Here is a 24,230-nt window from a genome sequence, read left to right as displayed (position 1 = left end):
TCATGGCAATCGGATCATAACCTACATCTCGCTTCTCTCATAGAGCCTTGGGGCTAAGGTTTTCCGGCTTCTCTCATCTGTCAAAGTTCGTTGACGAGTCACCCTTTCGTTACTATCAAGGCCTAATCGTCTGCGCACGACTCGGATTACACGTTGCTGTGGCTACTAAGGCATACATGCAACCTCGCTGCTGCTGGACATGCGAGAATGCGTGGTCGGTCCTCGTGCGCCACCTGGGAGCATTTGCAAATTCAACTGTCGGCACCTATCTTCTGGAAATACGACGCTCATAGTTCATTCAGAGTCTAACTAGTTAACTGGTCTAAGAGGGCGCATTGCCTTTGCGCTGCTGGTACTGTTCCAGCAGCTTCTTTCCATAATCATTGCCGTTGGGAGTCCTAACCAGGGTGTGAATGTGGAATGGCAAAGGCTCTTTGTTGTTCAGGAAGACACCCGAATGATGATCAAATTCGACCATGACGACAGGGGAGTGTACCTTGTAGTAAAAAGCATCTCCATCTTCAAATCCGCCAATCCAGCAGAACCATGTTTCATCCCAGTGGGCAGAAATGTCCTGCATCCGGGCCTCCAATACCTTTTCCGGTAGGTAGTTGAGGCTCATGGCGACTATCTTGCGAATTACGCTCTGCTGGGCCTCGGAGAGTGTCGTCACCTTCACGCCTTCATATGGAACCACTCGGTTGTCCTGAAAGGCGCCGCCCAAGTGTCTTTGGTCGGCCCTGTGATGCCTCCAGGCCGGAAATTCGGAGCCGTTTAGTTTCGTGTAGATCTGCGCCGCCTTTTGAATAGCCGGGTCCAGCGACTGCATGAGATGTAGTGCGGTCTGCTCCTGATCGATGAATAGCTCAACCCCTTTGTTAGGCCCTGCGTCGATGACATTTGGCTCTGCTCCCATAAAAACGGGTGATATCACCATCTGCTTTCCAACCACGAAGCAGTTCATGCAGAGATGATGACCAAAGAGTTGCCAGCCCCATGGCTCATTGACCAAGGGCGTACCAAATATGACAAAGTTGTAAGAGTTCTCATTGAGGACCTTTGTACCATCGACGACCTCGCCCAGAAACTGATTGACCTTCATGCAGCCATGAGCCTTTTCGTATCCAGCCGGTGACAGACTTGCTCGCATTAGAGCATGAAGCCCAGCAACCAATTCTTTGGACGCCTCTTCAAGTCGAACACCGTGTCTGAAGGCGTAAATCTCGGGGTTGATCCAACTCCGCCATTCCGGTGCATCGACAGGTTGCAGGAGGGCCTTTCGTTCCTCTGCCGACGCAACGTCGATGGCATGCTGCGCTGCAGTAGTCATCTGAACCACCGGGGCCCCAAAATCCTCCTCCGTATCTGCCAGATGATAGATATTGGGGATTACATGACCATCAACGGTGATTCCCTTGTAGGGTTGGTGATAGAGCTCCTCCCATGCCTTCATCCAACCAATCATGAAGGGCTCGGAACAGCGCAGCTTGGCCCACTGGTAGGTGTCGGACGCTGCGAGCTCCTTGCTTCTTGGAACATCCTTAGGCGGAATATAGTTCCGAAATCCCGCCACGGGCCGCTTGGGTTCCATTGTTGTGATTTTGACTCTTGTGAAGAGGTAAACTGATGGGAAGAGAATGCTGCAGGGCTTAGAGGGGAAAGCCCTTTTGAGTCGATGGAGAAAGTCGAGCACAAATGAAGCTCGCGATGCGATGCAGAGTTTCGGCTGGTGGTAACCCGAACAAGAGAGAAATGCTGGTGAGCCTCTGTTTCACTTTAAGCAAAAGGACAGTATCACATCGGATATGAATGAGATATAAGCCATAGTGTTGTCTTCAGTGGGGCCGATATCTGCTGATGAGAGTCATCTCATACTGGGGACATCTTTCCGCGTTTCGGTATGGCCCGGAAAGGTCGGCGGAGAGTATGGGTCGATGGGCAAAGTGGTAATGCCCAGTTCCGCACCGTCGGTCACAAGTAAATGTACATAATTGTTTCCAGTAACAACCTGACATAAATCGGCCAAGCTTTACAGCCAAATGAACCGTTGATTCAAATCTTAGCTGCCCAACTTTGAAACTTGGGCCACTGAGCTTGAGTGAGCCGTATGTGAAATACCTGATTCCGTCGGGAGAGGATGGTGAGCGCGTCGCGAGACGCGAGACTCCTGGTAGAGTGAAGGTGAAGAACCAATGAGAACACGTCCCCACACACCGTGTTTGATGGCGGGGTAAAACTACCCCGATTCAACCGTTATAATAACCGAAATTCCGGTGGGGGTCCGTATCAAGTTGCTCAACTAAAAGCACAAGGTACACTGCTACTAGTAGCAACGGGAGTTTACCTAGGGAAATCGGTGATTCATTATGACAAGCCTGCATGAAATACTTTTACTAGAATAAAGATTACAGTCCCAGAGTCTTGAGAGAAATGAGGGAACTGGATGTTCCTGGCTCAACGACCCCAACTCACCGATGTGCCGAAGTAACTAACCTGGCTATCGGAATAATTACCGCTCGGTTTCTCACAGGAATGAACCAATAATCTTTACATCTCCTCATTTATTACAAAGCATCTAGTCTATCATGCCATATCTGATAGGATGGAAGCCATTATCCCTTCAGTGCCTTCTGAATCTCCTCAGAAAGAGCATCTACATCAAAAGTACTAATAGAACGACCTGCCCACTCAGTGATTGTTGTGATAACTTCTAGAACGCTCTTGACGCATGCAACCGAGTTCCCAATACCTAGTGTAGCTTTGATGTGACTCTTTGTCTGTCGAGTGGCCCCCAATGCGGCTATAGAGGCTGCAATGATCAAGTGCGACTGCTGAGGTTCGAAAACCTCTTCGTTGGCTTTTGAGATGAGATACCCCCATGTAACAACTGTTGAGCAGGTGACTAGAGCCATCAGGTCAGTCAAACGACGCCTTCATAATCATGTACGGTGGCCAACTTACACAAGTCTGTAAAGTATTTGTCCATCAAGCTGAAAATGTCCGAGTTGCCGACTCCGCTGTAGATTCGGGAGCGAAGTTCGCGGCCCTTTTTTACATCGTCCTCATCGATTGTGGTCTTCCGGAGAACTCGGGTCGAGGCATACGCAGGCCCCTTTCGTTGCACCACGCCAATCATGCCATAGCATGCGGGAATACAGGTAGGCATTCCAATGTATGGGAAGACGATGGTGATGGCTTCTCTCAGGCAAAGAAATGTCTTTTCCGATATCTCTGGAGTTGAATCGAATGTGACATCGTCAAAGAATCTCCCGACAACGTCTGCGCGACCAACGGCACAGCATGCCGCCGCCTGTTGAACTCCAATGTCAGTAGTCTCGGATATATAGGGCTGGATAGTAGTAGTTAGGCAATCGGTACTCACAATAATTGCATGGCTGTAGCTCTGCAACTCGGGATGAGAAGTGGCCAACTTGGAGTTGAGTCCCAAAAAGAGATCTCTATCGTACGCTCGTGCCTCGGCCTTGACATTAGTAGAGACATACTTTTTGTCCCATCCGGACATGAACGAATCCGTGTCCCAATCAAACATCTTGTATCGCTTGTCAAAGAGTTTAGGTTAACCGGGAATTGTTTACTCAAAGGTGAAGGACCAGGTGGTACTTCAAGAGAAGATAAGATTCAGCATATACGGTAGGATTCCGAGGTTACCTATGAGGCCGTGTCTGGCCAAATGCCTGGGTGTTAAAGTGAGGTGGGGTTCTTGCTGCCTTGTTCCGGAATGGTGGCGGATTTTCGGCAGTAATTCCGATCACGACCATGACGAGTGTGGAGGAGCTTGTAATTGACAGAGAGCATGACACAATTCCCTATCGATGCTCGGATTCTCTAGAGATTGTTCGAAATTGTTTTACAACCCAGGCAAAAATCTCCGAAAGTCTCTGGTGTGAGTTGATCTCATCATGCCAAGTCACGCCATTCGCCCAAGAGGTAGACTCAGGCAGTGCGCATACTGCGATCGTGTATTTACCAAAGAAGAGCATCTAAGACGCCATCAGAGAGCACGTATGCTGAATCAATTCCTCTGAGGTGTTATAGGCTTAGGATGGTGGCTAACGTAGCTATAGATACGGGGGAGAAGCCCTTCAAATGCCGCACTTGTGGGAAAAGTTACGCTAGAAGGTGAGAATCGTAATCACGCCCTATTGTGAGTCATATGGGAAATAGTCGCTGACCCGCGTGCAAAGTGACGTTCTTTTCCGTCATCTACAAACCCATTCTTTGGAAGCTGATATCAGCCACCGGTACGCAGAGGCGTCCAAGGCCGAACGTCCTGGAGACCAAACTAGACGGCAATCGCTTGATGCCAATGCCCAAGGCTGTGATATTTCGACTCGAGGCAACGAAATATCCATATCGACAGCTGCGCGACGATCTAGGGCGACACCCAGTGCACAGCTGCCCAGAAACCACCAGCAGCCCTCTCATGACCAGTCTTTACTATCGGGTGTCCCTTCTCCAACTCTGGTAACATTTCATCAACAATCACCATCACATACTGTGGCCGATCCAGGCATAGACATAATGATGCTTTCTGCCGAGCTTCAGAGACCAGATGTTCTACTCGAAGATGGTCTGACTGGAGTTGTATTCGAGGATGGCCACATTATGCAGCAAGTACCTGATCTTATCCCCCACGGTGTGGCTGGCTCCGAAGCCAGCGCCGAAAGTGCAAACGATTGGTGTGCCCCGGACCCCGTTGGTAGCCTCCATGTTGACAAGCCGGAATCCCCGCGTCAGCAACTATTGCAAAGTCAAGAAACGAGAGATTTTGAAAGCGACCAACGGGAGAGTCCTGGAGGCCGTTTGCCCTTTGAGGTTTCTCAGATGCTCGAGTCGCAACTAGACATCGAGCTTGAGTCAGCTTTTCAGCTTACAGGGAATAACCAACATGACTCTTCTCGCGATAATGAAGACTTTGAAAAGTTTCCGTTCGGTGGAGGGCACATATCTCTACCCACCGACTTTCAGTTGAGTTTTAACATGATGGAGTCAATGGACTACCCCAACTTCACAAACTCCGCATTACCATTATCGATGTCTTCTCCTAGCAACAAGGTCGTCGATAGCGAAACGACCAACAGAATTCCGATGCTCTTTTCTCCGGGACGGGTGCAACAGATACAACGCGTATGGTCTAGGCAAACGCCCAAGATGGCACCTCGTCTTATTAGGCGTCTGTGGAAAGAAGTTGTTCATCACAAGGCAGACAATATTTTTACGACACCACAGGATCTCAGCCACAATCCCACGTCTTGTGCGCCTAATAATAACCGGTCGTCGCGTTATATGGACGAACAATGCAGGAGTCGCCTGATGAGGTACTGCAAAGAACTCGAGGCCTCCTCTAATCCATCCACTCACACGCCAGACTTTACATTCCCTATTGTAGAGATTCTCAACTCCAGTTTGGACTTTTTCTTCCAGTTCTTTCATCCAATCTTGCCCTTCATGCACAAGAGCACATTTGATGCAGGAAATACTCCAAGCTCGCTTTTGCTTGCGATGTGCCTGGTTGGCCTCTCTTATTTAGACCGGACGCGTACGAAAGCTTTTATCGGTCGGTACCTTCAAGTAATTTCTCATCCTTGCCTCCTATCAATGTTGACGACCCAAGTGCTGATCTACTCTTTAGAAATTGATGGGTGTCTGTCTTGGCGACCTGACATACCGGGCTGTCGGCCAATCTGCGCCATCCGAGCTACTCGCAACTCTTGCATCCATGTTGATCGTGGCGTATCTCGCTCTAGGATTTCGTGTATGAAATTCCTGCGCATGGATTTGCTTCCCACACCATGTCGAACTCCCACTGACAAAGCCAGGATGAAATCGATGAGTGTCAGGCACAGATGGTTTGTGCCGAGATGCTTCGTGTAAGCCTTGACAAAGTGTCGCACTGTACCCGATAGACCGCTGAATGAGCTTTCTGTCAATAGATAGCGGATAGACAGGGCCTCTTTGCAGCGAATGAAGGTGGCGATCCAGCCGCTGAGATTCGTCAGATCCCTTCAGATTCGGGTAGCCTTTGGAAAGCCTGGGCAAGGGTCGAGTCTATCAAACGGTACGTTCCACTCTTTAATGAAGTCAATCAACTAATGGGATTCAGTCTGATATTTTGTTTCACCTGGCTGGATATGGCATATGCCCGCCTCATGAACACATCGGGAGTCATTGACATAGACAAGATGGAGCTTCATCTTCCGTGTGATGATGAACTATTCGATGGTTCAACAACATCTGCAAGCTTTCTACAGGCTACCCAACAGGGCGGACAGCTGACAATGCCGCGGCTCAACATGTGCAATATCCACGCAACTTCACCATCAACTCTCAACAACTCCTCGGCCCAGATCTTACTTCGCGCACTCTACCTCAAGGTTATGGCTACTCGCTCTAGGCTTTTGGAGAAGACTTGGCGACTGGAGCTGCGTCAATTTACAAGTCCCATCGAGGCGTTTGCTATGGATAGCAAGGCCAAGAGCGTACTGTCTGATGTCCTCCTGCTACCGGCTACTCATGGAAGCATTCTGAGTGGTAGGAATCGAATGAATGCGCTGGGCTGGAACTATCTGTGCATAACACTTACTGCGGATATAGACCTGCTCGAAATTGCTTCCGGTCGTGATGGCTTGGAGGCTGCTTCAGCAGCTCTAGTCCATGTTGTGGAATGGTCCCGATCAACGAGCGCTCGAAGGGCAGTACTCCATGCAGCACAAGTATTTGACATTTTGGATTCGTCACGAATCCGCGAATCACATCTGACTCGGCCTGACCTTGTCCTTTTTGTGTCTGCGCTGGTGATCAGCCAGTACGTTCTTGTATCTAGCCATGAGAGTGTTCCGCTGGGTGCCCCCACATTCGAGCTGCTGCAAGACATCGACTGGGCCCTAATAAGAGATGAGGGCCTGGGAGCTGTCACGGGGCTGCTTCTCCCTAGCTCACCATTAGAGCATGAACGAGCACCAGCCGTGTCGAATACACCACAAAGCTTCTTGCAGCAGGGCGGCCCAATATCCTTCGGCGGAGAGTTTCAGAAATTTGGGCATGTCGCTGCAAGAAGAATGGCTAGAAAGTTTGCCCACTTGATGGATGGCTTTGGTAAATGGGATGGATGCAGCTATTCTCGGCTCTTGAGGGCCATGTGTGGGTTCGTGGGCGAGGATGACAGAGATTACTAGGCCAAGACTTGAATAGGGCTGACATTGATTGAATACTTGGCTGAATTTGACCTTTACCAAACAAGAAATGTCTCTACTCTATTCATCTTACTTGGCAGCGACTAAGACTATTCCTTCAGGGTCGAATTGCCCGTTGACTTTGCCAGGATCAAAGTTTGAGTGCCTATGAGCTTGAACCATGCACGAAAAGACGTTCTTCAATCGGGATGACTGTCTTGTCGTGGGCTGGTGCACCAGTAGGCGTTCCGAAGACCAACTGTGCTTTCAATGACCACTGAGGCGAAATGTCCCACTGCCCAATGATTCTCTGATCGATAATAGGGTTAATGTGTTGCAAGTTGCACCCCAAGCCCTCAAGACTGAATGCAGTCCACATGTTAATGGCTTGCATTGCGTTATTGTGCTCAGAAAACTGCAAGAGATGCCACGTAAATCGCGGATTCTTCACCTGATATTCACGAATGACGTCTAGATCTTCAAAGAAAAGTATCTATCGAGTATTAGAAAAACTGCCTGACGGAAGAAGTTTGCGGGCCTTCGGAGGTGCACTCACAGTGCCGTATCCTGCCTGGCGCTGCAGCAATTTCTTCTCATATTCTTGATACGTTGCCTCAGGCATGGTAGCCTTGAAGCACTCTTTTGCAATCTCCCAGAACTTGACGTGTTCATCTCTCAGGAGAATGACAAGTCGTGTAGCCTGGCAGTTGAATGAGCTTGGGGTATGCTTGGCCACCTCAGAGGCGATCTCGACGATTCGAGCATCACTTATTGGAGACTTGGCCTCGAGTGAATAACAGGTTCGACGGCTCTTGATCTCAGCAAGAAACTTGTCCGCCATTGTGTAGGGGTTGCAAAGATGTCGAGGCTGGGTTTGAACTCGTAAAGACTGATTAACAACAATGAGGAGGAAAGTTAGACGTTCAAGGTCTTCTAAAATTTCATTTCACAATATCAGCATTGATAACTCAATGCTCTGAGCCGAGAGGCCCCACCATTGACGCGGCCCCATGTTGCAAGTGCCCCATCTCTTGGGTCCCCCACATTCTAGAGTGTGGTGCCCCATCTCGTCCTCTCCCACAGCCTCCTCTTGTACCACGCGTTATGGCGGGGACAACTACATAGACTAGACTCATGCTGAGTGTTAAGAGACTCTATTTCTTCGCTCCTATAGTTCCATGTGTTTCAAAGTTGCCTTGAAGCCTCATTGCTAGCACCCTCTTGAACACAAGCTTGTTGAAACCTCCCCAACGATACTAAACATCTTCAGTATGGCGAAAACCGTTCTCGTCCTCGGTGCAACCGGTACTCAGGGTAGGTGCACCTCTGATAGCAAGCCCAACTCGTTTAGCTGATCCCTTCAGGTGGCTCTGTTGCAAAGCTGCTGCTTCAGTATCCACAACAGTACCAAGTCCGATGCCTTACCAGGAACCCAGGTTCAGACAAGGCCAAAGCCTTGGCTGCGCAGGGAGCCGTGGTGGTCAAAGCGGACTTGACCATTCCTTCGACCTTGCCAGAGGCCTTCAAAGATGTCTGGGGCGTCTTTGCTGTCACTGATTTCTATGATACGGTCGGTCACTTCGGATCCACATGTTGGATTGCATGCTCATGTGTCACCTTTTAGGCCGTCCTCGATGACCCCATGAGCGAGGAAAAGCAGGGCCAACATATTGTAGAAGCGTCAGTTGCCGCAGGTGTTGAGTGCTTCTTATGGAGCACGCTGCCAAGTTCCCATGAGATCTCCGGGGGCAAATTCGTTACTCGATTGTATGAAGGCAAGACATCAACTCCCTGGACGAGCGAGCATGAACTAACCAATTCCAGGCAAACAATCCGTCGACGCCGTTATCCGGGCAGCCGGTCTCAAGGGGTGTTTTATCCGGACTGGAAACTTTTATGAAAACATGATCTTGCGCAAATACGCCTCTTACGACAAGGACACCGATGTTATCACCATGACCCGGCCTATTATTGGGCCCGATGCCGAACGTTAGTAGATTTCTCCCCGCTATAGAAGTCAGATTGTTGATCAGAGCTCTAGTCACGTCACTTTATGTCGAAAAGGATCTCTCGGCTGTCTGCAAGGCTGTCTTTGATCAATGGGAGACCAAAAAGGCCAGTCTCGACGGGAAATATTTTCTCGCTAGCGGGGCTCGCGAGACTATGGGACAGATCAATACTGTCCTCGAGAAGGGTATGTCCTTTACGCTAAAGCCCGAAGTCTACGTGTACTAATGATACAATTGAATCAGTCTCTGGGAAGAAGGTCGTTTACAAGGTGAAGCCGACGTGTGGCATTCCAGATCGCGACATCATGTTGCAGTTGTACAACAACGTTGGCATGTACCCTGGAGTCGAGATTCCGCCTCCCGAGGTAATTGAGTTAGGAGTCAAACTCCACAGTGCTGAGGACTTCATTAGGGAGAGACTGCTTCCGCATCTCGGTATTTCGCCTGTGAATTAGACAGGCTCGGCACAGTAGGAGGCCATGGGCCACTATCTTTAATCGCGAGTAGGGGTCAACATACAACCCAGTCTATCATTTGAGATCTTAGTCAATGATGAATCTGGAACAACTCTGAGTTTCTACACACGTGACAAGCCATTGAAAATTAGACAAAAGAGTGAAGCCCAGGATGATACTTGCTGAATGGCACAGCCCCTTAGACCCTTGAGCAGCTAACCCGTAAAACAGAAGCGGTCTCCGATATGTGTCCCCTCTTGGTTTGAGAGGACTAAGCGAATGGGTCTGGACTCTGGAAGCACGAAACTCTATTCCATCCGACAAGGGTCATCTGGAAATTCCGTCCAGGATTCCGAATGCCCGAGGCCAGCAACCAATCCCACCAATGCTTGGCTAGTCTTCCCTGATCTGGGGTAACGACTAGCTGCGAAATAGCGCACGAAAAGCCGGGCAAGCGAGGTCAGCCTCCCACCCATCTTGAACGGCATGGAACGCCCTCGGACGCTAGTTGCGCCTCAACTCGCGGGGAAACGAGTTCGCGGGGAAGCGGGGAAGCGGATCCATTACGGCACCAAGGTGCAGTAAGCAGTCTTGATCTATTCCTTGCAACCTTGTGTTAGGCTGTAGGAATTGTCTGCCGAGGATCCGAACCCAGCTTCACTTCCCTCTGTATCCATCTGCGTCGTGCTTGCCACGCTTTATTCCCCTCTCTGTCATCCCCTAGCTTGGTTTCAACACAATGTCGCCGTCAGACGCCCGTAACGAAGACGGCGGCTAGGACTCCTTAACGGCTCATGATGGGCCCACTGTCGCATCCTGTGATAACGAGAATGGAGACGAAAAGTGAGTCAATGAGGTGTTGAGTCTGTCGAAAAACCGGAGCGTCCGGTAAAGAAGATGAAGAGGGGAAAATACATATCGAGAGCCTGGCATGTCAAGCCTGTTCCTGCCAGTTGTCACCTAACAACGTACTGACAACCCTTGCCATAGCACTTCTTGCTAGCAACGAAGCTATACTTACTTTCTCTAGGTTATTTATTTATTTCGTCTAGATGCGAACTAGAAAGCTATTAGGGTCTTAGCCCTTGTTATGTCTATTATATATACTATAAGGATCTACTATTCATTGTACTGGTAGTCTTCAACGCAGACCTTTACCAAGCTTTACCAAGCTGCTGTACCCTTGATGCCTGGTCCCTTAACAATGCCGTCTTTTGAACATGATTTACAGCCGCACTGAGAATAGAACGATTGCATTGTTGTTTCTTTCCACAACAAAAGGCGCTCACCAAGGAAAGATGCTATCAGAGTTCAAGTCGGTTGGAGCGAGGCCGGTCTACACTACGTAGTAGACCGAGGTAATATGGGTTTCACCACTATTTCAGAAATTTTCGGGCAAGTCAAACCCCTTTGCTTTTTCTTCCTTTCCGCAGTACCCAACACCAGCTGAAAGATGATGCCTCACAATCCAAGGACAATCCTGTTAGAGGAGAACGAAAGTACATAAACTCTTGCTAGGACATCAGTGTATCCAGCTCCTTGCTCTTGAACACTGAGATCCTGACATTTATGTAGTTTCCAACTCATTCTTGGCATCTCAATGCTCAGATGATTTGGTCTCTTTCCTTGAGTCGTACATTGAAGCCTGCCTGTCTCACAAACCACGCATTATGCAGCTTCCAGGGCGTCTCTGGATTCACCAGCTCAAGCTAGAACAAAGTCAAACGTCAGATTTCGTTACCTCATAAGTTTGTGTGATTACTGACCTCAAACCTCCGAAGAATTGTCGGGACGAGCTTGTAGAGCTCGAGCAATGAAATATTCTTGCCGATGCATGTTCTAGCTCCCGCACCGAAGGAGAACAGACAATTGTTCATTCGTCGTCGTTGCTCTGGAGTCGCGTCTATCCAGCGTTCAGGTCGGAAGTCCGCGGCATCAGATCCAAACACCTCGGCGTTTTGATGGATGACCCACGCAGAACATCCGGCGATGGTGCCGCCTGGTAGGAAATGACCAGCAATAGTGACTCCGCTTGGTGGTACTATCCTTTCCATTGTAAGTCCGACGGCAGGATGACAGCGTAGAGCCTCGTTGATCACAGCGCTGAGATACGGCAAGTCTCTGACTTCTTCCCATTGGGCTAGCCCATCTTCTCTTGAGAACCTCCCAGCCTTGCTCTCCCTGGCGAGCTCATCAAGCAATTTGTCCATCTTTGATGGATCCCTCAGCAAGTAGTAAAAGACAGCTCTCATTGTTATTCCGGTCGTATCGGATCCCGCAAACATATTTGCGACTGTCAAGGCGAGAACCAGTTGTTCCGTGATAAACTCAGGGTCCTTGGCTCGCGCTTCCTTGAACCGGTTCAAGAAGTCTCTTCTCGGAGTTTTCGAGTTCCCTGATTCTTCTTCGCGTTGGCGTTCGACGACATGCTTTTTTGCAAATTCTGCAACAGGAGCACTCGAGTTGAGGAGACCGTTCTTGGCCATCCAAATCTTGATCGGATTCTTGATGAACAAGCGGTCGAGGAAAGGAATTTGGCCAATCTTGTCAAGACATTAAATGTCAGCAAGTTACTCTTGTAATCGGGGCTGAATGAATACTCACCCATGACACATAGTTCAGGAAGCCTTCCAAATCTCGAATAATGTTGTCAACATCACGGCCCGTCTCGACGAAACCAAGCCGCTTAGAAAAGGTCAGTTCACCAATGACGTCAAACGCATAGTATTGAAGCCAAGCCCCAAAGTCACAAATGCCCTCGTCCCCTGGCCGGTCGGCAAAACGAAGCTTTAGCTGCTTGAGAAACTCGGTCGAGGTCGAATCGACAAACGGTTCAAAAGCAACGAGCGTGCTCATTGCGTATGCATTCGAGACAGATCTGCGGAGCCTTGCATGGTAACTGTCATTGGCCGTGTTGAACATGGTCTCGAGTCTGTTCCCCTTGGCCAAGGCTTGCTGCACCGGGTAAAAGCCCGACTGGACGTGTAGTGTTAGCAACCAACTATGCCATACGTGAGTTCATTGTCCCAGATTTTACCTTTGAGTATCCAGAACTTGGGCTGTAGATGATCTTTATCGCCTCTGGATCCGCTACAGACACGGCTCGCGGACCCAGTCTAACCATTGGACCGTACTTTTTATGCAGTTCGATGTGGACTTCCTGGGCTCGACGCCCTCGGACGATAAAAAGTCTCCATAAGTCTGTGAAGCCCGCTAGCCACGGGCCGGGGATCTTGTTTAAGCCTTGTCCGTACTTGTTCACAAGAAGACGGAGAAGGATGCCGGCTAGGAGCCATAAAATGGCGACGCCGAAGGAATGGGGGATTAGAAGCTCGAGAATCATTTTTGGAATAAGTTATTGATGATTGGCTTCCATGAGGCAGTTTACAAAGCTCAGAGATGACAAAGTAAGGCCTGTTTTAATATTATCGTTGGTGTGGTGATCGACATCACGGAATGTCTCCGGAACACTCTCCGGCCGTCTTCCGGCCAGCCCGGAACGTATTACAATAGGACAGGAGAATGTCCAACAGATGACGACAACAAAGCGGGCGGAATTTGCAGAATGAATTCATTGCCTTGGAAATGTAAGTTTCTAGAATAAAATAACAAATGCTCTGTTTAGTCGCATAGTGATGTTGCTGACGGACTAGAGGCCCTGTGTCAACCGCCTTGCTGCTATGATACAGAGACATTGCATCAAATGATTAGCTTAATGCATAGATTCTGAACTCGAGTAGTAGACGAGGGTTTTCCGGAATTCACATCTCGGAATTGAACTGACCACCATGTCGAAAAGGGTTCAAGTTTACATCGCTTCTTGGTGCCATTCCGGCTCCTTGTGGCCAATCCCATGGAGTTAAGTGAGCTGGGACCCGCGAGGTGTGACTCCAGCTTGATCCAAATAAAAGCAGTCGTCGGTACGGCCCCATGTCGTGGGGCATCTGGAGGAACTGCAAAGGTGGCCTCTCACCCAAGTCAGCACCCCAAGATATGTAAGTGCAATACCTGGGCGGCAATTATCTGCATACGCTTACCAAAAAGTTTGGCTACTTAGAGTATCCTGATAACCTATCTTCTGACGAAGTGCAGCTTTCAAGCGCTCACCTCGAATCTTGCTGCAGAAACCTAATGGATCCCTCTCCGACAAATTCGCATCCGACGAACGGTACCAGAGACATGCCTATCAAGCGTTATATAACAGGCCATGATCGTGAAATCGGGGAAAGCATTTATGTCGACGCCCCTGAACTACACTACTTCCCAGTGCCAGGTTTTGGCACAGCAGCCCGCTCCTATGCAACAGCGAAATTGGCACCCGACCTCACAGATGACGAGGATTTAAAGGCGCATCTATCGCATGAGTCGGTTGTCGGTCGCACGAGGCAAGAAATAATCGTGCCCCCTACCAAGCTAAACCCTCATACGGGCGAGATGGAACTGGGAGGTGCCAATGTCGTGAATCTAGATCTTGACCCTGGTGCGGTAGGGCATATGCACAGGACCGTGTCTCTGGACATCTCGACCTGCGTGATGGGTGAGGTCTACCACGAACTTGATAGTGGACAAAAGGTTCTACTGAGAGCTGGGGTAAGTTCTATGGTTCTCTGCCAGCTATGATACTCCATCTACCTCTCGTTTCAAGTTGCTTTCCACGCTTTCACGATACCTTGACTAACGAGTTTACTACTTCCACAGGACCATATTATCCAGCGTGCAACCATGCACAGGTGGATCAACGCCTCCAAAGAGCACCGCGCTCGGGTAATCGCCGTTCTCCTTCCTTGCCCACCTTTCAAACTCAAGGATCAATACGTGGAAGAGGAGCACAGATTCATTCAACAGTAGTTTATCTCTCATTGTTATACTTAATGGAATGAAAGATCTAAATAGTAATTTGATGTGAAAGGGAGGCCCCGTCGGAGTTCTCTTGTTCCTTGGGTGTTTACGATGTCACGCCAGGACTTGCGCTGAGAAGCGTCCCTGGGCAGCAATCAGTAATTGACAGCTCTTGATCTTAGTACCGGCATGCATTGGAAACTTTCTCTTCTTCTCTTGTCACTAGGGTTGTCTTATCTTCGAGACCTGTCACTGAGTTGTCCCCATAAAAGTCAAGGGACATTCTCCTTGAAAGGCCAAGCCAAGTCCGATATTGTGTCAAAGGCCAAAAACTAACCGATAGAGTGCTAATTACTTGCTGTAAGTAGTGATCCAAAACCCGTCATGAGTGATGATAAGAACCGATCCTTGGTCATCAGTCAATATCACGGCCATATCTTATAAGTACTCTAAGAAAATAGCAGTATTATCTATTATCCTCTCTTCTTTATGCTGCCCATCCACCATTAAAGGATCTAGTCCACGCTTCACAAGTGTCTTGATGCATGAATTCCGCGTGGCTCGTTTGCTTCATTCATCATTTCAATTATTAGAATGCCGTGATATCGATCACCAACGACACCGGTTAACACCTTGTTGTGCACGGCTCAGCGTTAGAGTAGGGAGAGATAAGCAGGGAACCCCCCAGCAGACTTGGTGTGTCTTGGGAGTCTGGCTTTGTGACACCTGCTGAACACATGTGCATCCTCGGAACCACGGTAACGGCGAAGTAGAACATACTTTCTTACTCGTGCTGAGATAGTAGGGCCTTGCATACTGGTTCAAAACGCCCCGGATATTTACCAGAGTTATCATGAGTGATGCTGATAGGATTGTAAACCCTACGCGAGCGGTGTCTGGTGTAGACTACGAACGATGGCACAAGTCTTGACCATGAACAGATTAGAAAACAGGTTTAAGACGAGTATTGAACTACTATCAGCTACTCATGAACCAAACGTCCCAGTAAGAACTCAATCATGCTCATCACCAATCTCAAGTGTGCCTTCTTCTCGGGAGTGAACGTTGCTTTCATCTCATTTACGCGCCAAATCAGTTTATGGATGTACTGGAACGAGGGGAGCCCGCGGGAGTTGCTGTTGCGAATGGTATTCGGGATGGGTTTTCTGTTTCCATCGTTGCTATCGGCCTCCTCAGATAGCTTGAGCTTCTTTGAAGGCCGCGCGTCCAGGTCAGTGTCCAAAGAAGAAGCAAAGCCCGCCGACTGATTCTCGGCGCCCCTCGACCCCTCAGTCGCCTCCAAGCTCGCCGGGATGTTGTCAGTCGAATGATTACTTGGCCCGGCGTCGGACTGATGAGAGGCTTTGCCGTGAGCGGCGGGAAATGCTCGACGATCTGCTAGGTCTAAGAGATGTTCGATGGTTCCAGGTTCTACTCCTGTCTGTCGGAGCAAGTCGGGAGCCTCCTCTGGCTCTGATTCGAGCCGCTTTTGCGCTGTTCCCTCCTTCAACATGTGTTGTTTCCTCTTCTCCTCCAACCTTCTATTCTCCTCTTGTTCCTTCTTCTTCAAGTCTTCCATCCAGCCATGTGCGTCTGACCAGGTCGAGAAACTTTTGTCTGTTTCATAAGAAGTCATTACCTATGCGAAAACTTGACTATGTGTTGTAAACTCACATTTGTTCTTGGAGAACCTATCAGTCTGTTCCTTACTTTCATCATAGGACGTATAGATGCCAGGCTTCACGCCATTGTAAACGGCATAGTACGTTGTTTTCGCCATGGCTGAGTTAAAGCGAATGATGTGATGAAGAACAATGAATGAGAATCAGACTGTTACTGGGGCTTGGCTCTGATCAAGGTCGACATCAGGAAGGAGCTGCAGGTATATATGTACGTTTTATCCCGGCATCGGGGAGCTCCCTCATTATGAGGCGAGTAGCCGTGTGATAACCGACAAAAGCAATGTCTCAAGTCACAGAAAACATGTTTGCCAAGGAAGCATATGCTGTACGAACTAATTCTTCCTCAACAGATGCTTGGTCACTGGCTCGAAGGAGTGGCGGCCTGCTCGATCGCGGCTTGTGAGGCGTTTCGTGTAGTCGTCGATTGCGGCTATAGTGGCCAATTCAGGAAAGCCAAGCCGTTCCATGTTGATGCGGATAGCCTTGCGGAACTTTCGCTTGTTCATTTTCTTCCAGCGGTACCGTCTGTTGTCATCCCGACAGACGGGCAAATCGATCGAGGTCTGCACGGGACGGCGGTCAGACTCAAACCCGGGAAAGGAAAGGACCTCACAGTGCAGCACGCGGTCCGCGAGCCTATGGCTGACGAATGTAAGATCGATAGTGGAAAAATGCGTCCCCGTATCTACCGATCGAGAGTATGTGATGGCGCCCCGTGGTGTAGTGCATCTCATGTCATCCAGTGTAACAAACTGATCGTAGAGGCGCTTCCCGTCGCTAGCATTCGTGCCAACTCGATCGCCGCCCCAATGGGGATGCTGGAGGTTGAAGTCCCCAAGTAGAACGTCTCGCTGGGTGATGGCTGTATCCAGAACCAACTGCCGTAGGTTGAGTCTTTTCCCCTGGTTGTGTGTTACGGGTGTGTTGCATATGTTAAGCTAATCACTGTGTCATTGAATCTTGGATATAGGACCTAGTTGTGTGTGGCTGTGTTATTTCCGTTGGGTTGCTCAGAAGTTAACCCCCCCTCCCTGGAAACCTCTGTGCCAAAATCCCAGCCCAAAGTCTACTCGCGACCTCGACGGTTTGTCGACCCTGTTGTTCGACATCTGAGGACTCAGGCGCTCGTGGCCTGGTTATCCCAGCGCCGTCCAATCAAAAGTCGCAGTGTGTAGCCTTAACTTTTGGTTGCCTGATGACTCATGGACAGCTCAATAACCCCGCCCCAGCAAAAGATGGATCGTAAAGGATAAAAATCCCATCATTACCAAGCGGCACGATCCAATTTGAAGTTTCACACCCCAGTCAGTAACCCACTTACATCTACCATCCCGTATCTCCGGAGAGAACCAGCCATTTCTTTCACCTTGCTTGAAAACGGGGGCCTCCTTCTCTTCCTTCCCTCGCTGATGATCAGTGATTCAAACTGGGCACAAGTGCAACGATCTTCCCTGCTTTTGATAGGCTTTTTCGTTATCGAGGAGGCTGCCACCATGACATCCATCGACTCTCCAGTGTCACGACCACCCTCCAACACCACGCCATGTCCGACCAATCTCCTCACTCTCCCCTATGAGCTCCGACGTGCAATCTTCTGCTACTACTTCACGGCAGAAGGCGGATACGCCTTTAACGCCGAATCAGAACAGCTCACAACCGCCGATGGGAGTCTCATTGAACTCTCACTGATGTATACCTGCCGATCCATCGCTGACGAGACAAAATATTTACCCTTCACACTCAATTCGGTCACATTCTCTACCATGCTCCGCGACGATCTAAGTCCATGGGCTGCTCGTTTCGAGTACCTATCCATCTTCCAATGCCTGTTACAGTCGGACCTCTTGGTGCATCTGAGAGACGATATCACTCCCGAGATCTATTCTCAAATCGTACTAAAATTTCCTCGATTCGCGCCGCATCTAGAAAAGACCGTGAGACTTTACGACGAGGTCTACGGAGATTATGCCGCCAGAGAACGCGTATTCGCGAGCTGGTCAGCCACATGTTTCCGCATTGGACTGGTTCCCAGTCACCATACGATCTTGAGAACATCTGGTTAAAGCCTTGGGCTATGCCGGACTCCTCCGTCCTCAGAAGAATAGGACAACTGTTCGGAGACGGCGCCGCATGGCAACAACTCGGGGACTGGTATCCAGGGTGCACAACCAGCGACATGGATTCTGAGGCCGAAGATCAAGAGGCCAGCTGGCTCTTTCGTGAGAAGTTCCGCTTTTCGGCAGCGTCTGTAGCCATCTGGTTTCTCGAGCGTCTCCCGAATGAAGCGCGACGGCAATTTAGGAACGTCATATTGCGCGAGGATCATGTCTCGTTGCATAGCCCAGAATGCCACGCCCATGGGCTCATCCCATTCTGCCAAGAGAATCCACGCCTTCACATCGAGCGGCGCATTAGTCTCTTTCAGAATGCATTTCACCATGTGCCAGGCCTGAGACGCCTGACTCGACTGGTCGAAAAGACCAATGACGAGGATATCCCGCTCAAGACCCGTTGGATTACTCGGAACCTATACGGCTGGTTATCGGAGGCATTGGCCGCTGTGGATGCTGGAATGCCAGAAACGTCTTTCACACTGGTTCTTGACGGAGACCCCGACATTAATACCTGCTCTGATATTTTCCAGCAGGTCGTTCATCGAGATATTGCCTGCGAGAGGGCATATCAAAAACGCCAGGCTGAAGACGGCTCTCCGACTCACGACCGCTACCCCGTATGTGAATTTGTGCCGGAGGGATTCTCAGAAGCCATTGACCACTTGCTCCGCCAAACCTCGATCCTGCGTTGCAACTTTCACCCCGGTGCGTCCTGGGACCCTGATAAACTAGCTGAGGAGCTCTCGCCTATACCTCTGGATCGTTGGAAAGATCATGACTCTTGCACCAAGCCTAAAGTTATTTATCTATCTCCTTGCCTGCCTGAATGGCGTGACCTACTGCTTGAGAGCTTTTATCAAAGCCCAAGTTAGTGAAGGAAAATATCATTACACAAAATAGGTAGTAGCATAGTAGCCCGACCTTACCGGGCAAGTCTCATAACGCTATAAGCTATGAAAGCCATCGGCTCCGCTACTGATGGTATTCTTCTGCATCAATTGTGCGTCCTGAGCTCGAATTAGCACGCAAAGGTAACCGGGTGCACGCGACATTGGTAGAAGAGCCCTTATCTAATCTTATCTCAATCACTTAGTTATCAGGAGCGCTGAGTCAGTGATTTGGACCAATAGTGGAGGACCATTAAACTGCCACAAATACCTCAGATCAACACTCAGTGCCCCTGAGTATGTTGTACAAACCTCGCTTGTCAGTCTCTTCGCTCTTCCGACTTGGAGTTTCATATACGCAGAATCTCCCGTGGTGTGGTATATGATCGTCACCCCGGTCCTTCAATACCAGCATGACCCCTCCGACTAGGACTTTTCTCGCCTTTCAACGAGATGCAAAGCTTTCTACTCTTCAGACCAGGGTAGTGGCGGTGCAACCCTACGGTGATCTTGAGCAAGATAACCAAGATCTCTTTAAACAAGGCACTGAGCATGATTACGCTGTCATCACAGAACAAACCATCTTTCATCCACAAGGCGGGGGCCAACCTTCAGATGTCGGTAAAATGACAGATCAAGGCGGTGTATGTTTTACCGCCGCGGCGGCTCGAATGGATGCCACAGGCAACGGCCAAGTCTTGCACTTTGGACGATTCAACTCCCCGGGCGACACTTTCAGTCAAGGCCACGATGTGGACCAGGAGATCGACCTTGAACTACGCCTCCTCTATTCACGATACCATACCGCTGGTCACGTTCTCGGCTCGGCAGTCAACCACCTCCTAAAGGACAAGATCGAGGACTTCGACGAACTGAAAGCCTCTCACTTTCCCGATTCCGCGTCCTGCGAGTTCCAGGGTCTCATTGAAGGAAAATGGAAAGACGCCATTCAGCAAAAGGTGGACGAGTTCATCGCGGCAAAGATGCCCGTCGAGATTCACTGGTGGGACGAACAGGACTTCCGCGACAATGGATTGGAACGTCTGACACCTGACGCGAGCTTCGTAGCTCCTGGGGAGAAGTTCCGCGTCGTCAAGATTGTCGGGGCAGAAGTGTACCCCTGTGGAGGAACGCATGTTGACACAACCGACTTATGCGGCGAGACCAAGGTTAAGAAAATATCTAGAAGCAAGGGCAGGTCAAAAGTCAGCTACTTGTTACCGTAACCTCGGGTATTTAGACGAATTCGGCCTGTTTTGTTGGTGTTAGGAGAGATAACTATATAATACATGGCCTCGCAAGGCCAGTGTTCCCCGACAAAGGCGCCCGAAAGGATTTTCAACACTTGCAGCCTCAAATGTCACAGAGACAATGCTAACATAGCGATGGGTTGGCTCTATCGTATGGCTTGCAATCTGTATAGGCTTGCCGCAACCAGCCTATAGCCAGGGGGGTATAATGATGGGGAGTCGCCGGATGTATCCGGGGAGGTGGCTTGCTCTGTTGTCGTCTTCTAATCGACAAACCATGTCAGGTCTTCCAAGAGATTCCCGTTCCACAATCGGGCCAGATATTTCTGGCTCGTGTCACCTCGAGAAAACTGTGTGCCAGCTTTGCTAGTATGGGAAGTCGGTCAGACGCTTTGGTCAGATTAATCTTGGTATAGACCTCGACGGCACGTTACGACCATTGCCAAGGGCAGTCCTGAGCAGCCGGGGAGTGACTGGAAGTGGGCTGTAGTCAGAGGGGCTGGAAAAAGACGATTGTTGGGGTCAAGCATTCTAGTACTTGGTTCCATAGCAATGAAGCACCCTTCGGTCTGGGAAGAGAATAGGCGCGAACACAACGCAGTGAAAATAGATAAAGCGCGAATTTTGCAAAACCTAGGAGTTGCATCCATCCAGAGATCTGTTCTTTATTATAGTTGCAGCCCGGCCCTTGATGGGCTAACTGAGCCCGAAGATCGCATCCATCCAGGCTGTGCATCACTAAGAGACGCCGTAGTGGTTGCTCTCCTAGTTAAACCAACGTGGACGACCTATGGGAAGCATCCCACAAACAGACTAGCTCGTATTAGGGCAACACGCTCGGTGCCTGACAGGATAGTTGAGAGTATGAGAAATGGAGTTTATGAGGTTTGCCAAGATACACTATCTGTCTGACTTGCATCGAGTGAACAAGGCTTCAGGTATGCACTTTTGCGCCTGGCCAATCGAACTTATCTTGTAATGTCTAACATTACCCTATATGTTCATCCATAATCTTGCATTTGCAGTTCAGCCTCTTTGATCAGCGTTGCGATTAACAAGTTAATTACATCTGTGCTAACAGCCATGTCAAGTCGCTGCTTTGGGCGTGAAACTCCAATCTTTGTCAGCGTTATAAAGCGCACTGGGGCTTCACTCAGTTTAGACGATAATGCGCACTGCCACACCAAGAAGAACTCTGCTGCTGTGCCATCAATCCTCTGCCAGCATGGCAGAGCTAGTGCTGCAGCGTCCGAGACACGCAGCGGAACCGCTGCTACCTGCTAATTGTAGATGGATGGCAACCCTCTGCAGATTGTGCAGCCCAGCCCCGAGGTGGAGACTTGACAACAAGCCCGCAGGCACCATATCACCTCCCAGCACGCAACTTGGAAGATTTGTGCGCCTTTGACATGTGACGGACTCGTTTTTACCAGGGAGTAGAGATGTCTCCACTGCAGTGCACTCACTTGAAACGCCAAGAGGAATATCCAAGCCTTGTTGCCCACCAAATCGAGCATGCATGCACCTTTCAGCTGGTCCGCTCAGCTGGCAACTTGGGTGCTACCCCCCCTGTTTCTTCTCTCTCTTTTCCTTTTTTCTTTCTTTTAGTCTCATCAATGCGGTGCCACCCGCGCGGTTAACTCTTCCGTCGAGACCGAGCCCACCAATCAACCCACCTTGAACTTTATCAGACCCATACAGTCCTGGCAACTTAGCTACGCTCCGCATGCAGGGCAGGACAAGTTAGATCGTTCTAGACGCATTGACAAGTCTCACGTAATTGATTCCAAGTTGAATAGTGTCTGAGGTTCATCCATGTTACCCTGCAATCAAGCGGAGCTTGAACCAGTAAGCGCTACTCGTCACCAACAAAGGCACGGGCTAGAATTGTCTGTCGTACGTGTACCATCGGGCGTAATTGTGCTAAATTTGTCTTTCATGCGTTTAATTTATTGTCTGTAGGGTATCCAGATGCTCTGCTGTTGCTTGGGCCTGCATCTCTTCATCCCCAGGCGAACCTCTTTTCCAACCGCAGCCATGTCTGCCACTGTGATACTGACAATCGTTGTCCTTGCCTTGATATTTCTCTTCAAGATTCTTTTCGACTATTCCCAAAGTTCGGTTTCTTCTCTTCCTGGCCCATGGTACACACGCTTCACAGATATTCCCTTTCTCTATGCCCGACTAGTCGGTACCAGCCGTCATTATCTACAACGACTCCACAAGATCCATGGCTCCGTCGTGAGGGTTGGTCCCAAGGACGTTTCTATCAACAGCATTGATGGTTACTACAAAATTCACGGTGTTGGTAGCCACTGCACCAAAACTCCTGTCTTTGACAAGATTCGGTTCAGCCACTCGCCCATGCTGTTCACCATGCGAGATCCTCAAGCGCATGCTCAACGGAAACGTATCCTGGGTCGAAGTCTTACCGCCGTGCGGGCAGACCAAGAGACGACAATCCGGAGGCTAGTTGAACTGGCTATTTCTCAAATCAAGACCGAAGCCGAAGATGGTAGAGTTGACGTCTACAAGTGGTGGCGATGTCTCGCGGTCGATGTCATGACTGAAATGGCATTTGGTCAATCCTTTGACTTGCTAGAATCAGGTGGGCAAGACTCGCCAGTATCCAAAGCCCTGGAAAAGGTCAACATGAAGGTCATGCTACAGGCCATTCTGCCCGAGGCCCTCATGTCACCTCTCAGGTGGTCTCCCATTACCTGGGTCAGGGATGTAGTTTGCTGCACAGAGGTCATGTTCGGTCATGTAATGGCTGCCCTAGGCGAATTACGGCATTCACCAAAATGCGCCACCACAATGCTTGGCCGTATTCTAAGTGAAGACAACATCAAGAGCCGACGGGCGGCCTTGGATGACGACGAGATGGGATCGGAGGCCGCCATGATGATAGTAGCAGGCTCCGACAGCACAGCAGCCACGTTGACATATGCTGTCTGGGAGGTTCTCCGACATCCCGTCTTGAGACAGCAGGTGGAAGATGAAGTGGCAGCCCTCCCCCTTGGCTTTACGGCTAAAGAAGTTGAAGCTCTGCCACTGTTGAGCAATGTTCTTGAGGAGGTGTTGAGGCTATACAACCCCACGGGAGCTCCCGTCGAGAGATCGGTGCCCCCAGGCGGCATTTCTGTCGACGGGTGGGATATCCCCGGTGGTACCACAGTGTACACCCAGTCTTGGCTTTTATCTCGTCTAGAGGGGGTGTTTCCCCAGCCAGAAAAGTAAGTGCTCAGTCGACATGACGATCAACAATGACTAACTCAGAGTACCCAGATTTGACGCAAACCGGTTTGCCAATCCAAGTCCAGAACTAAAGAGAGCCCATGTTCCTTTTAGTATAGGATCTAGGAGTTGTCTTGGCATGAATCTAGCGCGGATGGAAATTCGTCTTGCTCTCGCCCTGTTCTTCAGGGAGTGTAGGGGCGCACGGCTGCATCACAGTATGACGGATGACATGATGACACAAGTGGGCGAGTTTTTTATAGTACCGAAAGCAGGTAGATGCGATATCAGCGTTCCGTGAATGACAAAGAGGAGAGATTTGATCGATAAAGCAAGACAACCTCAGAGCTTTAATAGAAGAACGTGGTGTACATCGATGGGCAGGATTACTTTTTGATTTGATATTTTGAATAGGTTCTACACTTTGAGTATTACAAGTATCAAAATGAGCGGCCATTGACTTGTGGGGAGAGACTGCTGAATAGATGTCCTTCTTGAAGTTCGCGACATTGTCAACAAGGCATGGAATAGCCCAATTAAGAAAGATGGAAGAAATGAGCACCA

At 49.6% G+C, this 24,230-nt stretch overlaps 11 protein-coding genes across 11 annotated transcripts; 6 read left to right on the top strand and 5 right to left on the bottom strand.

The window, feature by feature from the left end:
* Positions 1-322: 322 nt before the first annotated feature.
* NECHADRAFT_52758 (uncharacterized protein) lies at positions 323-1,591 on the bottom strand (the record flags this gene model as incomplete). The annotated part of the gene is made up of 1 exon (XM_003040381.1): positions 323-1,591. The coding sequence occupies one exon, from the start codon at positions 1,589-1,591 to the stop codon at positions 323-325; it is 1,269 nt and encodes a 422-aa protein (XP_003040427.1).
* Positions 1,592-2,612: 1,021 nt separating this feature from the next.
* On the bottom strand, positions 2,613-3,550 carry NECHADRAFT_87032 (uncharacterized protein; the record flags this gene model as incomplete). The annotated part of the gene is made up of 3 exons (XM_003040380.1): positions 2,613-2,887; positions 2,962-3,349; positions 3,383-3,550. 3 exons carry the CDS (start codon positions 3,548-3,550, stop codon positions 2,613-2,615), a joined length of 831 nt encoding a protein of 276 aa, XP_003040426.1.
* A 2,848-nt stretch (positions 3,551-6,398) lies between these two features.
* On the top strand, positions 6,399-7,196 carry NECHADRAFT_52714 (uncharacterized protein; the record flags this gene model as incomplete). The annotated part of the gene is made up of 1 exon (XM_003040397.1): positions 6,399-7,196. The coding sequence occupies one exon, from the start codon at positions 6,399-6,401 to the stop codon at positions 7,194-7,196; it is 798 nt and encodes a 265-aa protein (XP_003040443.1).
* A 163-nt stretch (positions 7,197-7,359) lies between these two features.
* On the bottom strand, positions 7,360-8,034 carry NECHADRAFT_52776 (uncharacterized protein; the record flags this gene model as incomplete). The annotated part of the gene is made up of 2 exons (XM_003040379.1): positions 7,360-7,686; positions 7,750-8,034. The coding sequence occupies 2 exons, from the start codon at positions 8,032-8,034 to the stop codon at positions 7,360-7,362; spliced, it is 612 nt and encodes a 203-aa protein (XP_003040425.1).
* A 430-nt stretch (positions 8,035-8,464) lies between these two features.
* On the top strand, positions 8,465-9,657 carry NECHADRAFT_87029 (uncharacterized protein; the record flags this gene model as incomplete). Its single annotated transcript, XM_003040396.1, has 6 exons — positions 8,465-8,507; positions 8,558-8,763; positions 8,818-8,887; positions 9,018-9,182; positions 9,235-9,387; positions 9,446-9,657. 6 exons carry the CDS (start codon positions 8,465-8,467, stop codon positions 9,655-9,657), a joined length of 849 nt encoding a protein of 282 aa, XP_003040442.1.
* A 1,604-nt stretch (positions 9,658-11,261) lies between these two features.
* On the bottom strand, positions 11,262-13,000 carry NECHADRAFT_97459 (uncharacterized protein; the record flags this gene model as incomplete). Its single annotated transcript, XM_003040378.1, has 5 exons — positions 11,262-11,366; positions 11,424-12,200; positions 12,262-12,633; positions 12,695-12,910; positions 12,965-13,000. The coding sequence occupies 5 exons, from the start codon at positions 12,998-13,000 to the stop codon at positions 11,262-11,264; spliced, it is 1,506 nt and encodes a 501-aa protein (XP_003040424.1).
* Positions 13,001-13,788: 788 nt separating this feature from the next.
* On the top strand, positions 13,789-14,505 carry NECHADRAFT_52738 (uncharacterized protein; the record flags this gene model as incomplete). The annotated part of the gene is made up of 3 exons (XM_003040395.1): positions 13,789-14,028; positions 14,092-14,247; positions 14,356-14,505. 3 exons carry the CDS (start codon positions 13,789-13,791, stop codon positions 14,503-14,505), a joined length of 546 nt encoding a protein of 181 aa, XP_003040441.1.
* A 973-nt stretch (positions 14,506-15,478) lies between these two features.
* Positions 15,479-16,276, bottom strand: NECHADRAFT_87026 (uncharacterized protein; the record flags this gene model as incomplete). Its single annotated transcript, XM_003040377.1, has 2 exons — positions 15,479-16,113; positions 16,171-16,276. 2 exons carry the CDS (start codon positions 16,274-16,276, stop codon positions 15,479-15,481), a joined length of 741 nt encoding a protein of 246 aa, XP_003040423.1.
* A 1,395-nt stretch (positions 16,277-17,671) lies between these two features.
* On the top strand, positions 17,672-19,164 carry NECHADRAFT_87025 (uncharacterized protein; the record flags this gene model as incomplete). The annotated part of the gene is made up of 2 exons (XM_003040394.1): positions 17,672-18,112; positions 18,154-19,164. 2 exons carry the CDS (start codon positions 17,672-17,674, stop codon positions 19,162-19,164), a joined length of 1,452 nt encoding a protein of 483 aa, XP_003040440.1.
* A 428-nt stretch (positions 19,165-19,592) lies between these two features.
* NECHADRAFT_52748 (uncharacterized protein) lies at positions 19,593-20,405 on the top strand (the record flags this gene model as incomplete). The annotated part of the gene is made up of 1 exon (XM_003040393.1): positions 19,593-20,405. One exon carries the CDS (start codon positions 19,593-19,595, stop codon positions 20,403-20,405), a length of 813 nt encoding a protein of 270 aa, XP_003040439.1.
* Positions 20,406-22,466: 2,061 nt separating this feature from the next.
* Positions 22,467-23,967, top strand: NECHADRAFT_52760 (uncharacterized protein; the record flags this gene model as incomplete). Its single annotated transcript, XM_003040392.1, has 2 exons — positions 22,467-23,665; positions 23,718-23,967. 2 exons carry the CDS (start codon positions 22,467-22,469, stop codon positions 23,965-23,967), a joined length of 1,449 nt encoding a protein of 482 aa, XP_003040438.1.
* Positions 23,968-24,230: the final 263 nt, after the last annotated feature.

The sequence above is a fragment of the Fusarium vanettenii genome, assembly GCF_000151355.1.
Source record: "Fusarium vanettenii 77-13-4 chromosome 11 genomic scaffold NECHAsca_69_chr11_6_0, whole genome shotgun sequence".
In the NCBI taxonomy this organism is placed as follows: Eukaryota; Fungi; Ascomycota; class Sordariomycetes; order Hypocreales; family Nectriaceae; genus Fusarium; species Fusarium vanettenii.
This window is presented reverse-complemented; position numbering and strand designations above follow the sequence as displayed.